Raw genomic sequence first — 15,000 nt, forward strand, 5'->3', positions numbered from 1 at the left:
CCGCCGGCTTCGTTGCAGGTGTGCACCATCAGCAGCCCCGCCGACTTGGGTTGCGATGCGTCCGTCACGTCCGCCGGCGCGCTTTTCCTCTCCTCGACCGGCCGGTGCCGGCGCTCCTCCCGCGGCCCGTCCGACTCGTACTTCTGCTCCGTCATCTGCCTCCGGAGAGCGCCTCGGCCGGGCCGGCCCACGGTGGCCGAGGAGATCGCGGCAAAACTCGTCTCGATCCTGGAGCGGAGCTTCGTGTCGATGAACAGCGGCTGGTCCAGATCCGGTTTGTGGCTGGGCTGATGCGGGAGGGACTGGGCTTCGTGCTGAACCCGAGGAGGGTTCTGAGGATGGTTCTGTTGCTCGCTCATCGCCCGGTCACGAGCCGCCAGGGCCAGAGCCAGCGGAGAATTCGGGTCCAGGGGCTTGCCGGTGACCGGATGGAGGTAGGTCCCGTTGGCCCGGTAGTGGCTCTTGGGGGGCGTGGCCGGTAGACTGACGGGACTGTCCAGGTTGGGACACTGGCCGGTTCTGGTGTTCAGAGGCTCCCGGACCACTGTGGGCTCAGGAGTGTTGAAATCGGTCATGTTGCCGCTACCGCCCCCAACCGGGGGCCCGAGCTGCAGAGAGGGACCCAATATCCTCCGGAGCCGCTCGTCGTTGCCGAACATGCCTTCATCGATGGACTTGGACTGGCGCAGCTGAGGGGTCGGCGCGGGACCGCCCAGGTCGTCGTCCCCCATGTCTATGGACTGGAAGGCACCGGAGTGCTTCCTGGCCTCCAGCCTCCTCTCCCGGTCCCGGACCGCCCCGGCGATCGCTGCCGCAAAGGGGTTGCCGGGAGACATCGGGCCTTCGGGACGCAGTCCGCCACCACCGGGCGAGAGGGGCGGGTGCTCGGGGGTGGCGGGCTCGATCTCCATGCTGCTGCCCTGGCTGCTCTTGCCGCTGCTGCTGGTGGAGGGCTCCTTGACGATGATGGTGGGGATGGCGATGGAGGAGCACGTTCGTTCGGTGGGCGTGGACACGGCGGCCGAGGGGTCTGCGGGCGCGCGGCACGTCTTCTCGGGACTGTCCTCGACGTTGGGCTGCTTCACCAGCACGCCCTTCCTCCGAGCCGGTTTGGCCGGCACGTACAGGGTCCTGTTGCCCAACTCGGAGTACGGGTTCTCCGGCACCGGCGCTCGGCCCCGAACGCACGTGCTCTCGAACTGCTCCGAGCTCTGCCGGAAATAGCCTCGCCTCAAGGTGCCGGCGTCCGCGGTCCGGCCGATGGTCTTCACCGCGTTGGGCGAGTTCTGCATGAAGCTGGGCCGCGTGGTGCCGTAGCCTTTGGCCGTGGGGCCGGAGCTGTAGTCGGGCGGCGAGGGGGGGGAACTGGCCGGGGGAGGGGGGATGTCCTCCGAGGTGTCGGGCATCGAGAGGCTGCGGGCGAACTTCAGCAGAGGAGGCGTGAGGAATCCCTGCTCCTCCGTCGTATCTTGGAGAAACGGAGCAGAAGGAGAAACGGCGTGAGGACCTGGGCGAGACACCCCTAGTGTTCACCTGCGGCATGGCGCCCTCTGCACACCGAGGACGCCTCATTCATAGACCTGAGCTCCTTCTGGAACCTACACTCACCTGAGCAGGAGGGTCCTGAGGTTCGTGCGAGGCCAGAGATACGCGAGCGGGAAGTCACGGCGAGTTAAATAAACCTTCATATTCAAGGCAGAAGGCTTCATGGAACCTATTCAAAGCAGCCGCGGCTGACCTCATGACCTCATGACCTGCAGGGCCCGATCCACAGGGGGCGTCGACCTTCAGGCCAATATGTGAATGAAAAGGTCTTCAGGTGGAAACTAAGAGCCTCTTCTAAAGAGTATTTCAATATTCATGGGGTCCCGAAACCGTCTTTGAGTTGCATGATTTGGGTTATTATCTTATATGTATATATAAATATAGATATCTAAATATCTATAAATATATATATATGTATTAGGGCTGTCAGCGGTAACGCGTTAATCTATGCGATTAATTTGGCTGCGTTAACGCACTAAAATATTTTAACGCAATTAACGCAACTTTGTTGACTTCCGGTGTTCGTTGAAGTTTTTACACTCAAACCGAGTGTCAAACCGCGGCAGTACGGTTTAACACTGTTTCCGTTTTTAAAACAATTATTTCTCCGCGAAAATAAGGATCATAAATGAGTTTAACTCGTGGATGAATCAGTCGGGTTTCCTCCTGCTCCTCCTTCCTCCCGTCTCCCCCTCTGATACACAGAGGAACGAAGGGGCGACGTGTCGGGGACGCGGCGCGAAAGAACTCGTCACACGAAACCTTCACCGTGATTGGTCAATCCGTTTGTCTGTCAACATTTTGGGAAAAAACAACCAATGAACACTCAGTAAATCACAAAGGACCTCCCACCTCACAGGTAAGGCTCATTAGCAGCCTGTCAGTCAGAGAGCAGAGAACACGGCACCAGGACAACTGAGCCTCATTGAATAGAGCTGAGATTGTTCTGGAATGTTTGATGTAGAACACGTGGGGGTGTGTCACATGCAAAAGACTTTAAAAGGTGAATTTACATGTTGTTGTAAAATGTATAAAATGCCCCCAGCCTCCAGAGGGTTAACGTGACATATGTGAATGTCAGTCAGTTACCAAGGCCACTGGTTCTGCTGTTCAGTGGTAAAGATGACAGGACCAATGGGGTCTCAATATACTTCTTTTTTTTTACTAATCTGATGTTTCACTGAAGAAACAATTTATCATCCACGATATTAAATACCTCACTGGCCCTTTATAGGTAGGAGCCTCTTTGAAAACACAGCTCTGTGTGAAGTTTGGTCTTTAAAAAGAATTAACTTTTAACTTTTAACTTTTAATTGCGATTAATCGCGATTAATGAATTTCAAAATGTGCGATTAATTAGTTAAATTTTTTTAATCGATTGACAGCCCTAATAAATATATATGAATATAAGTATAGATATCTAAATATAGATATATAAATATATCTAAATATAGATATAGATATATAAATATAAATATCTGAATATAAATATAGATATATAGGCGCTGTAATTAACATTAAGCTCAATTTAACGACCGTCTTATCTCCTGAAAGCCTTGAGGATTATTCTAATTGATCTAGAATTAACTTTAATATCGACAAAGCAGCAGATACCGAGGTACTGGACACACACACACACACTGACACACACACACTGACACACACACACACACACACACACACACACACACACACACACACACACACACACACACACACACACTGACACACACACACACACACACACACACACACACACACACACACACACACACACACACTGACACACACACTGACACACACACACACTGACACACACACACACACACACACACACACTGACACACACACACACACACACACACACACACACACACTGACACACACACACACACACACACACACACACACTGACACACACACACACACACACACACACACACACACACACACTGACACACACACACACACACACACACACACACACACACACACACACACACACACACACACACACACACACTGACACACACACACACACACTGACACACACACACACACTGACACACACACACACACACTGACACACTTGCTTGCTTGCTTGTAGTTGTCCATGAAGCCGATGATGAAGTCACTTCTGACTCAGCGGTGAGTTTTCTGGTGGCCGTGTCGTCCTCTCCTGGATCCACAGGTCTTGTCGCAGGTGGACATGCGTATGTAGGAGTGGTTGTCCTGGCAACCTTGGTTGTTTTTCTTGTCTGCCTTCTTTCCTGCCTCCTGGCTGTCCTCCTCCAGTGCTGTGGTCCCGTCTTGGCACATCTGACGCCAGGTGTTACGGTCAGCAGCCAAGCCCTCCAGGTCCCCTGGTCTGATTTTACATTTCTTTAGCGCTGTTTTTATCTGGTCTTTATAGCTTCTTCTGCCCTCCAGCAGAGCGCTGGCCTTGGGCGAGCTGGCCATACACACTTAGTGAGGCAGCCGATTGAGGGGCATCCTTATAACGTGCCCCAGCCATCGTAGCTGGTAGTGGGTGATGGTGGCCTCCATGCTCCTACAGCCTGCTCTCCTGAGGATCTGTGTGTGGCACTCGGTCACGCCAAGTGATTCCTATCATTCGCTGGAGACAGCGGATGTGAAAATGCTCCAGGGACTTCCCATGGCGGCTGTAAGTGACCCAGGCTTCACAACTGTACAGGAGGGTGGTGATGCACACTGCTTGATACACAGAGATTTTTGTATGGAGGTATAAGTTCTTGTTTTGAAAGACCCGGCGCCTGAGTCTCCCAAAGGCAGCTGGTGCTTGTTTGATTCTGTTCTGGACCTCATTGTCGATGTTATTGTCCTCAGAGAGGAGACTCCCGAGGTATTTGAATGATGGTACTACAGATAGATGCTCATCATTGATGCTGAAGATGGGTGGCGTGGTGGGATGTTGGTGCTCCACTGACAGACTACCTCTGTTTTGGTGATGTTGGTGGTCAGCCCCATCCTGCTGGAAGCCTTCACAGCTGATCCAGGACAGCCTGGAGGTCTGTGGAGTGTGAGCCACCAGAGCTCAGTCATCTGCATACTGCAGCTCAAGGACCTCACTCTGTGCAGCTTGGTGGTGGCCTGCAGCCTCCTGATGTTGAAGAGGTTGCCATCGAGCCGATAGACTACTGTCACCCCGCTGTTGTCCTCAATTTCCTTATGGAGCAGCTGGGTGATGCATAGGAGGAAGATGTTAAAGAGCTGGTGCTCGTACACACCCCTGCCTGACCCCTGTGCACACAGGGAAGGAGGCAGACTCTTGTCCTCCTATTGTCACCCGAGCATTCAGACCATCATGAAACTGTCGGAGGATGTTGACAAACTTGTTAGGGCATCCAAACCGGAGCAGGATGTCCCACAGTAGGTCTCTCTGCACAGTGTCAAAGGCTTTGGAGAGGTCGACAAAAGCCATAAACACACAAAAGCTGACACACACACACTGACACACACACACACACTGACACACACACACACACTGACACACACACACACACACTGACACACACACACACTGACACACACACTGACACACACACACACACTGACAGACACACACACACACACACACTGACACACACACACACACACACACACAGACACACACACACACACACACACACTCACCTATGGACTTCTGCTTCTTCAGTGTGTTTTTCTCGGGGAGCCCCAGGAAGGCCCCGGGCGCCGAGGGCGGCAGCACGGCGACGCCCTGCCGGTCGTGGTACATGGACTGAAGAGACAACAACACAACAACACATACACACATCAACACACATCTCCACATCTACACACATCTACACATCTCCACATCTACACATCTACACATCTACACACATCTACACACATCTACACATCTACACATCAACACACATCTCCACATCTACACACATCTACACATCTCCACATCTACACATCTCCACATCTACACATCTACACACATACACATCTACACACATCTACACATCTACACATCTACACACATCTACACATCTACACATCTACACATCTCCACATCTACACACATCTACACATCTACACATCTACACATCTACACACATACACATCTACACACATACACATCTACACACATACACATCTACACATCTACACATCTACACACATCTACACATCTCCACATCTACACACATCTACACATCTACACACATACACATCGACACACATACACATCTACACACATACACATCTACACACACACATCTACACATCTACATCTACACATCTACACATCTACACATCTACACATCTACACATCTACACATCTACACATACATACACATCTACACATCTACACACATCTACACATCTACACACATCTCCACATCTACACACATCTACACATACACATCTACACACATACACATCTACACATCTCCACATCTACACACATCTACACATCTACACATCTACACACATCTACACATCTACACATCTACACATATCCACATCTACACACATCTCCACATCTACACACATCTACACATCTCCACATCTACACACATCTACACACATCTACACATCTCCACCCGTACGTTGAGGTCGGCCGTTGCTAGGCAGCGGCTGGACGGCCGCGGCTTGATGGAGGCGACCCTGGCATCGCCCGGCGAGGCCTTCTGGGCGAGCGCCATCTCTTCTACTTTATCTGAGAGATGAAGACGTGAATTCATGAACAACAACAACAACAACAACAACAGCAGCAGCAGGAGGAGGGGAGAAGGAGGAGGAGGAGGGGAGAAGGAGGAGGAGGAGGAGGCCGGACTGAACTTGCAAAAGCGTGGCAAGTTTCTCAGGAGGCCAAACGCAAGCTCCTCATTGGCTGAGCTGCAGATGAGAGGGAAATAAAACATGGAAACGCCGTGGGGGGGGGGGGGCAGGGACAAGGGGAGGGGGCAGCGGATGGACAGGGACAGGGGGGTGACATGTGGGGGGGGGGGGGCGTCCAGTCTCTCAAAGCTTCTCCTCAAACACATCATCAGCTCAAATGAACGAGCATCTACACACACAGGAGGGAGGAAGGGAGGAGGAAAGGAACATCAATGACCTTAACTACAAGTTACAGCGAAAACACACACACACACACAACATCTTTATTGATCTGTGACCATAGAAACCAGCTGGTCTCAGTTGCTATGGAGTGTGACCATGTTGTGGAATATCTCTCTCTCTCTCTCTCTCTCTCTCTCTCTCTCTCTCTCTCTCGACTCAGCATCTAAACCCAGAGATGGAGAGAATGTGTTGAAGGGGGCGGAGCATGCACACACAATGGCTGTGATGTCACAAGCGATGTCACCAGCGATGTCATCAGTGATGTCACCAGCGATGTCATCAGTGATGTCACCAGTGATGTCATCAGTGATGTCACCAGCGATGTCATCAGTGATGTCACCAGTGAGGTCATCAGTGATGTCATCAGTGATGTCACCAGCGATGTCATCAGTGATGTCACCAGCGATGTCATCAGTGATGTCATCAGTGATGTCACCAGTGAGGTCATCAGTGATGTCACCAGCGATGTCATCAGTGATGTCACCAGCGATGTCATCAGTGATGTCACCAGCGATGTCATCAGTGATGTCACCAGCGATGTCATCAGTGATGTCACCAGCGATGTCATCAGTGAGGTCATCAGTGATGTCACCAGCGATGTCATCAGTGATGTCACCAGCGATGTCATCAGTGATGTCACCAGCGATGTCATCAGTGAGGTCACCAGCGATGTCATCAGTGATGTCACCAGCGATGTCATCAGTGAGGTCATCAGCGATGTCATCAGTGATGTCACCAGCGATGTCATCAGTGAGGTCATCAGCGATGTCATCAGTGATGTCACCAGCGATGTCATCAGTGATGTCACCAGCGATGTCATCAGCGATGTCACCAGCGATGCCATCAGCGATGTCACCAGCGATGTCATCAGTGATGTCACCAGTGATGTCATCAGTGATGTCAACAGTGATGTCACCAGCGATGTCACCAGCGATGTCATCAGTGATGTCAACAGTGATGTCACCAGCGATGTCATCAGTGATGTCACCAGCGATGTCATCAGCGATGTCACCAGCGATGTCATCAGCGATGTCACCAGCGATGTCATCAGTGATGTCACCAGCGATGTCATCAGTGATGTCACCAGCGATGTCATCAGCGATGTCACCAGCGATGTCATCAGCGATGTCATCAGTGAGGTCATCAGTGATGTCATCAGTGATGTCACCAGTGAGGTCATCAGGTGACTTATGAAACATGTGACTCACCACCTTTCTTTTTCCTCAGAGTGGCTTCAGGGGACAGAAGCAGACATGGAGTCTTTAAAGCACACAACACACTCCTCACAACAACAACACAAACACACTCCTCACAACAACAACACAAACACACTCCTCACAACAACACAAACACACTCCTCACAACAACAACACAAACACACCTCACAACAACAACACAAACACACTCCTCACAACTGTAGTGTATTTTGCATTACAGCTCTTAAAGATACAGCCATATTATAGATCTGGGCTCAGAGGCCCACAAGGTGTCCATGGTTAGAGTTGGACCAGATGGTTTACATTAGGAGGAGGACGCTCGAAAACCATTGCCAGCCCATAAGATGAACGCCTCCTCTTTTCTCATAAGTCTATATAAACTGTATCAACATGTTAGATCTTTGGACTTTCTCAATTCGGATCCTGAAAGTCTCCAGTCGTTCTATAGGCGTCTGTTTTGACCTGTACATTGTAGAATAAACTTTGTATTCTTATCAAGTGCTGAGTCGCTCGAAACTTCTTCTCCATCATCATCTCGTCACTATTTGTTGATCAACAAAGAAGAGACAACAAACTTGATGTCCGAACAGGGGCATAAAATATACAACACAACAACACAAACACACTCCTCACAACAACACAAACACACTCCTCACAACAACAACAACACAAACACACTCCTCACAACAACAACACAAACACACTCCTCACAACAACAACAACACTCCTCACAACACAACATACAACAACAACAACACAAACACACTCCTCACAACAACAACAACAACACAAACACTCCTCACAACAACAACACAAACACACTCCTCACAACAACACAAACACACTCCTCACAACAACAACACAAACACACTCCTCACAACAACACAAACACACTCACAACAACACAAACACACTCCTCACAACAACAACAACACAAACACATCCTCACAACAACACAACAACACAACATATCCTCACAATAATAAACACAAACATACTCCTGACAACACATACAACAACAACACACTCCTCACAACAATAAACACATCAATACACAACAACATAAACACTCTCACAATAACAACACAAACACTCCTCACAACAACACAAACACTCCTCACAACAACATAAAACACTAACTCACAATAACACAAACACACTCCTCACAATAACACAAACATACTCTCACAATAACAACATACACTTTACACATCATCATACAAACACACATCATACACAACACAAACACACTCCTACAATAACACAAACACACATCCTCACAACAACACAAACACATCCTCACAATAACACAAACACTCCTCACAACAACAAACACTCATCACAACACAAACACACACATCCTCAACAGCACAACACTTCACAACAACACAAACACATCCTCAATAACACACTCACTACAACAACAACACAAACACACTCCTCACAACAACAACACAAACACACTCCTCAACAACAATACACAAACACTCTCACAACAACAACACAAACACATCCTCACAACAACAACACAAACACACTCCTCACAACAACAACAACAACACAAACACTCCTCACAACAACAACAACACAAACACACTCCTCACAACAACAACACAAACACACTCCTCACAACAACAACACAAACACACTCCTCACAACAACACAAACACACTCCTCACAACAACAACAACACAAACACACTCACAACAACACAAACACACTCCTCACAACAACACAAACACACTCCTCAACAACAACAACACAAACACACTCCTCACAACAACAAGAACACAAACACACTCCTCAACAACAACAACAACAACACAAACACACTCCTCACAACAAGAAGAACACAAACACACTCCTCACAACAACAACAACACAAACACACTCCTCACAACAACACAAACACACTCCTCACAACAACAACACAAACACACTCCTCACAACAACAACAACACAAACACACTCCTCACAACAACACAAACACACTCCTCACAACAACAACAACACAAACACACTGCGAGGGTCAGGTGAAGAGGAAGAGCTCAAGAACCAAAAGTCCTTCATGCAGGAGGCGAGGAGGCAAGGAACAGCGGCGAAGCAAAGCACATGAAGGGAACTAAAAAGGCACCGAGCAGAAACATTAAACACTCACCTTTCTCCACTGCGGCGAAACGAAGAAGAAGAAGAAGAAGAAGAAGAAGAAGAAGAAGAGTCAGACAGACTCATGATGACATCATCAGCGTGAGGTCAGATCTCTTACCCAGCTCCTCCAGCTCGGAGGTCATGGACTTGGAGCGCATGGACAGGGCTGTGGTGGGGGCTCTCTTTGGAGGGGGAGGGGCTTAGGGAGAGACACAGAGACACAAAGACACAAAGACACAGAGACACAGAGACACAAAGACACAGAGACACAAACACACAGAGACACAGAGACACAAATACACAGAGACACAAAGACACAGAGACACACAGAGACACAAAGACAGAGACACAAAGACACAGAGACAGAGACACAAAGACACAGAGACACAAAGACACAGATACACAGAGACACAAAGACACAAAGACACAGGGACACAAAGACACAGAGACACACGTTACTATACACAAGATATTTCATCGTCCGTAGTCAGAACTGCACCAAGGTGTATATAAACTGTGTATGAATATATGTATATACAGTATATATATATACATGTATATATATATGTATATATAAATGTATATATATGTATATATAAATGTATATATACACATATATATGTGTATATATACAGGACTGTCTCAGAAAATTAGAATATTGTGATAAAGTTCTTTATTTTCTGTAATGCAATTAAAAAAACAAAAATGTCATGCATTCTGGATTCATTACAAATCAACTGAAATATTGCAAGCCTTTTATTAAAATATTTAATATTTTTAATTGCATTTACAAATAGCACTGAAATATTTCAAGCATTTATCACCTATATATATATTATATATATATATGTATATACATGTATATATGTGTATATATATATACATATATATATATATATATATATATATATATATATATATGTATATACAGTATATATATATATGTATATATATACATATATACAGTATATGTATATATATATGTATATTCAGTATATATATATGTATATATATATATACAGATATATTATATATATATGTATATTCAGTATATATATATATATGTATATATACATACTGTATATACATATATACAGATATATATATATATGTATATTCAGTATATATATATATGTATATACAGGACTGTCTCAGAAAATTAGAATATTGTGATAAAGTTCTTTATTTTCTGTAATGCAATTAAAAAGACAAAAATGTCATGCATTCTGGATTCATTACAAATCAACTGAAATATTGCAAGCCTTTTATTCTTTTAATATTGCTGATTATGGCTTACAGCTTAAGAAAACTCTAAAATCCTATCTCATAAAATTAGAATATTTCCTCAGACCAAGTAAAAAAAGATTTATAACAGCAAAACAAAATCAAACATTTGAAAATGTCCATTAATGCACTCAGTACTTGGTTGGGAATCCTTTTGCACGGATTACTGCATCAATGCGGCGTGGCATGGAGGCAATCAGCCTGTGGCATTGCTGAGGGTTTATGGATGCCCAGGATGCTTCAATAGCGACCTTTAGCTCATTTGCCTTGTTGGGTCTGGTGCCTTTCAGCTTCTTCTTCATAATACACCACAAATTCTCTAGGGGGATCAGGTCAGGGAAATTGGCAGGCCAATCGAGGACAGTAATGCCATGGTCAGTACACCAATTACTGGTGGTTTTGGCACTGTGGGCAGGTGCCAGATCATGCTGGAAAATGAAATCCTCATCTCCATAGAGCTTTTCAGCAGACGGAAGCATGTAGTGCTCTAAAATCTCTTGGTACACAGCTGCATTTACTCTGGACTTGATGAAACACAGTGGACCAACACCAGCAGCTGACATGGCTCCCAAACCATCACTGACTGTGGGAACTTCACACTGGATTTCAAGCAACTTGGATTTTGCGCCTCTCTTTTTGTGTCTTACCCTCCTGATGGAGGGTGTCAATGATGGTCCTCTGGACAGCAGTCAGATCAGCAGTCTTCCCCATACTTGTGATTTAGTTTACTGAACCAAGCTGAGTGTTTTTCAAGGCTCAGGAAACCCTTGCAGGTGTTTCGAGTTAATTAGACGATTCAAGTGATTTGTTTAATACCCTACTAGTATACTTTTTCATGATATTCTAATATTTAGAGATAGGATATTTGAGTTTTCTTAAGCTGTAAGCCATAATCAGCAATATTAAAAGAATAAAAGGCTTGCAATATTTCAGTTGATTTGTAATGAATCCAGAATGCATGACATTTTTGTGTTTTTTAATTGCATTACAGAAAATAAAGAACTTTATCACAATATTCTAATTTTCTGAGACAGTCCTGTATATATACTGTATCTACATATATATATATATATATGTATATATACATATATATGCATATATATATGTATATATACACATACTGTATATACATATATACAGATATATATATATGTATATATATATGTATATTCAGTATATATATATATGCATATATATATATATACTGTATATACATATATATATACACAGATATATATATATGTATATTCAGTATATATATATACATATGTATATATATATATATACTGTATATACATATATATATACAGATATATATATACGTATATATAAACACACACCTGTGTGTGTCCAGCAGTACCTTTCTTGCGGGCCGTGTCGTCGGGCTCCGGGTTGCGGCTGACCGTCACCACCTTGATGAGGAGCCTGTTGGTCCCGTGACGGATCATGTTGACCACCTGCCGGTGGCCCACCTTCACCACGTTGTCCTGGTTCACCTGGAGGCAGGAGACACCGCGTAAGACAACAACAACAACAACAACAACAACAACAACGGCAGAAAGCAGCAAGGTTTGTCGGCTTCACGTTGGGACTGAAGCTGTTTTTTGGTGACAGCTCATCAACTCCTCCTCCTCCTCCTCCTCATCATCATCATCACCACCATCATCATAACCATCATTCAATTCAATTCAATTCAGTTTATTTGTACAGCCCAATTTCACAAATTACAAATGTGTCTCGGAGTGCTTTACAATCTGTACACATAGACATCCCTGACCTTTGACCTTTGACCTCACATCAGATCAGGAAAAACTCCCAAATAACCCTTCAGGGGGAAAAGGTCAGAACCCTTGAGGAGAGAACAGAGGAGGATCCCTCTCCAGGATGGACAGAACAATAGATGTCATGTGACCAGAAGGACAGATTTAGAGTTAAAATACATTCAATGAATATGACAGAGTGGATGAATAGTTCATAGTAGGCATATTCCACGATGGAGACCTCCACGATCCATCAGGCAGATGGCGGTGGGGAGGAGGAGTGGGCGGAGACTCAACAGTGGGCGGAGTCTCAACAGGACAGTGGCGTCGTCGGTAGCAGGAATTCCACGACCCAGACCTCGATGATCCATCAGCAGATAGGATCTATGTCGTCTCATAGGGTCCGATGACCCCATGAGACGTGAAGTCACAAGGACTCCGGGGAGAAAGAGTTAGTAACGTGTGATTGAGAGATGAAAATTCATCCCTAAGGAGAAAGAAAAGAGGAGAGAGGAGCTCAGTGCATCCTAAACGTCCATAAGGAGAGAGGAGAGGAGAGAGGAGCTCAGTGCGTCCTAAACATCCATAAGGAGAGAGGAGAGGAGAGAGGAGCTCAGTGCATCCTAAACGTCCATAAGGAGAGAGGAGAGGAGAGAGGAGCTCAGTGCGTCCATAAGGAGAGAGGAGAGGAGAGAGGAGCTCAGTGCATCCATAAGGAGAGAGGAGAGGAGAGAGGAGCTCAGTGCATCCTAAACGTCCATAAGGAGAGAGGAGAGGAGAGAGCTCAGTGCGTCCATAAGGAGAGAGGAGAGAGGAGCTCAGTGCATCCATAAGGAGAGAGGAGAGGAGAGAGGAGCTCAGTGCATCCTAAACGTCCATAAGGAGAGAGGAGAGGAGAGAGGAGCTCAGTGCGTCCATAAGGAGAGAGGAGAGGAGAGAGGAGCTCAGTGCATCCTAAGCGTCCATAAGGAGAGAGGAGAGGAGAGAGGAGCTCAGTGCATCCTAAACGTCCCCCAGCAGCTCTCAGCCTATAGCAGCGTCTCCAGGTCTCTCCAGGTGAACCTGGTTCAGGTGTAACTATCAGCTGTCAGAGAGGAACGTCTTCAGTCTACAGGAGGGGGCGGAGCCTCCAGGACTGAAGGTGAAGCTGGTTCCATCATCATCATCATCACCACCATCATCACCATCATCATCATCATCACCACCATCATCACCATCATCATCATCTTCATCACCACCATCATCATCTTCATCACCACCACCATCATCATCGTCATCATCACCATCATCATCTTCATCACCATCATCATCAACTTCATCGTGTCCAGGCCTCTTCATCATCGTAACATTGTTCCAGAACATTAAGCTAGAGTCTGATCAATGTGACCTCTTGACCTCTGACCCTGAGGACACGCCTCCTCCCACCGGAGCAGATCTGGGGTCAGCTGGTCACCACACAGAGCAGTGTGAGTACAGGTGAGGTCACAGGTCACCTGATGGTGACCTTACCTGGAGCTCCTCCCCCCTCATCACATATGAACTACATCAAAGACCAAGAACACAATATAAAGAAAAGGTGACATTAAATAAAGGTGTGTATATGTGTGCGTGTGTGTATATAGGTGTGTGTGCATGTGTGTGTGTATAGGTGTGTGTGTATATGTGTGCATGTGTATATGTGTGCATGTGTGTATATAGGTGTGTGTGTATATGTGTGCATGTGTGTGTGTATAGGTGTGTGTGTATAGGTGTGTGTATAGGTGTGTGTGTATATGTGTGCATGTGTGTGTGTATAGGTGTGTGTGTATATTGTGTGTATATGTGTGTGTGTGTGTATATGTGTGTGTGTATAGGTGTGTGTATATGTGTGCATGTGTGTATAGGTGTGTGTGTATAGGTGTGCATGTGTGTATAGGTGTGTGTGTATAGGTGTGTGTGTATAGGTGTGTGTG

General features: G+C 46.3%; 1 protein-coding gene across 1 annotated transcript in view; it reads right to left on the reverse strand.

The window, feature by feature from the left end:
* LOC130193254 (SH3 and multiple ankyrin repeat domains protein 2-like) overlaps positions 1-15,000 on the reverse strand; it is a 110,155-nt gene that overhangs the window by 8,113 nt on the left and 87,042 nt on the right. The window contains exons 17-21 of the mRNA XM_056413703.1: positions 12,649-12,784; positions 10,123-10,203; positions 6,126-6,235; positions 5,200-5,305; positions 1-1,468 (exon numbers count right to left, since the gene is read on the reverse strand). The exon at positions 1-1,468 is cut by the window's left edge and continues 930 nt beyond it. Coding sequence (XP_056269678.1) covers positions 1-1,468; positions 5,200-5,305; positions 6,126-6,235; positions 10,123-10,203; positions 12,649-12,784 — 1,901 coding nt within the window. The remainder of the gene's footprint in view (positions 1,469-5,199; positions 5,306-6,125; positions 6,236-10,122; positions 10,204-12,648; positions 12,785-15,000) is intronic.

The sequence above is a fragment of the Pseudoliparis swirei genome, chromosome 4 (assembly GCF_029220125.1).
Source record: "Pseudoliparis swirei isolate HS2019 ecotype Mariana Trench chromosome 4, NWPU_hadal_v1, whole genome shotgun sequence".
Taxonomy (NCBI): Eukaryota; Metazoa; Chordata; class Actinopteri; order Perciformes; family Liparidae; genus Pseudoliparis; species Pseudoliparis swirei.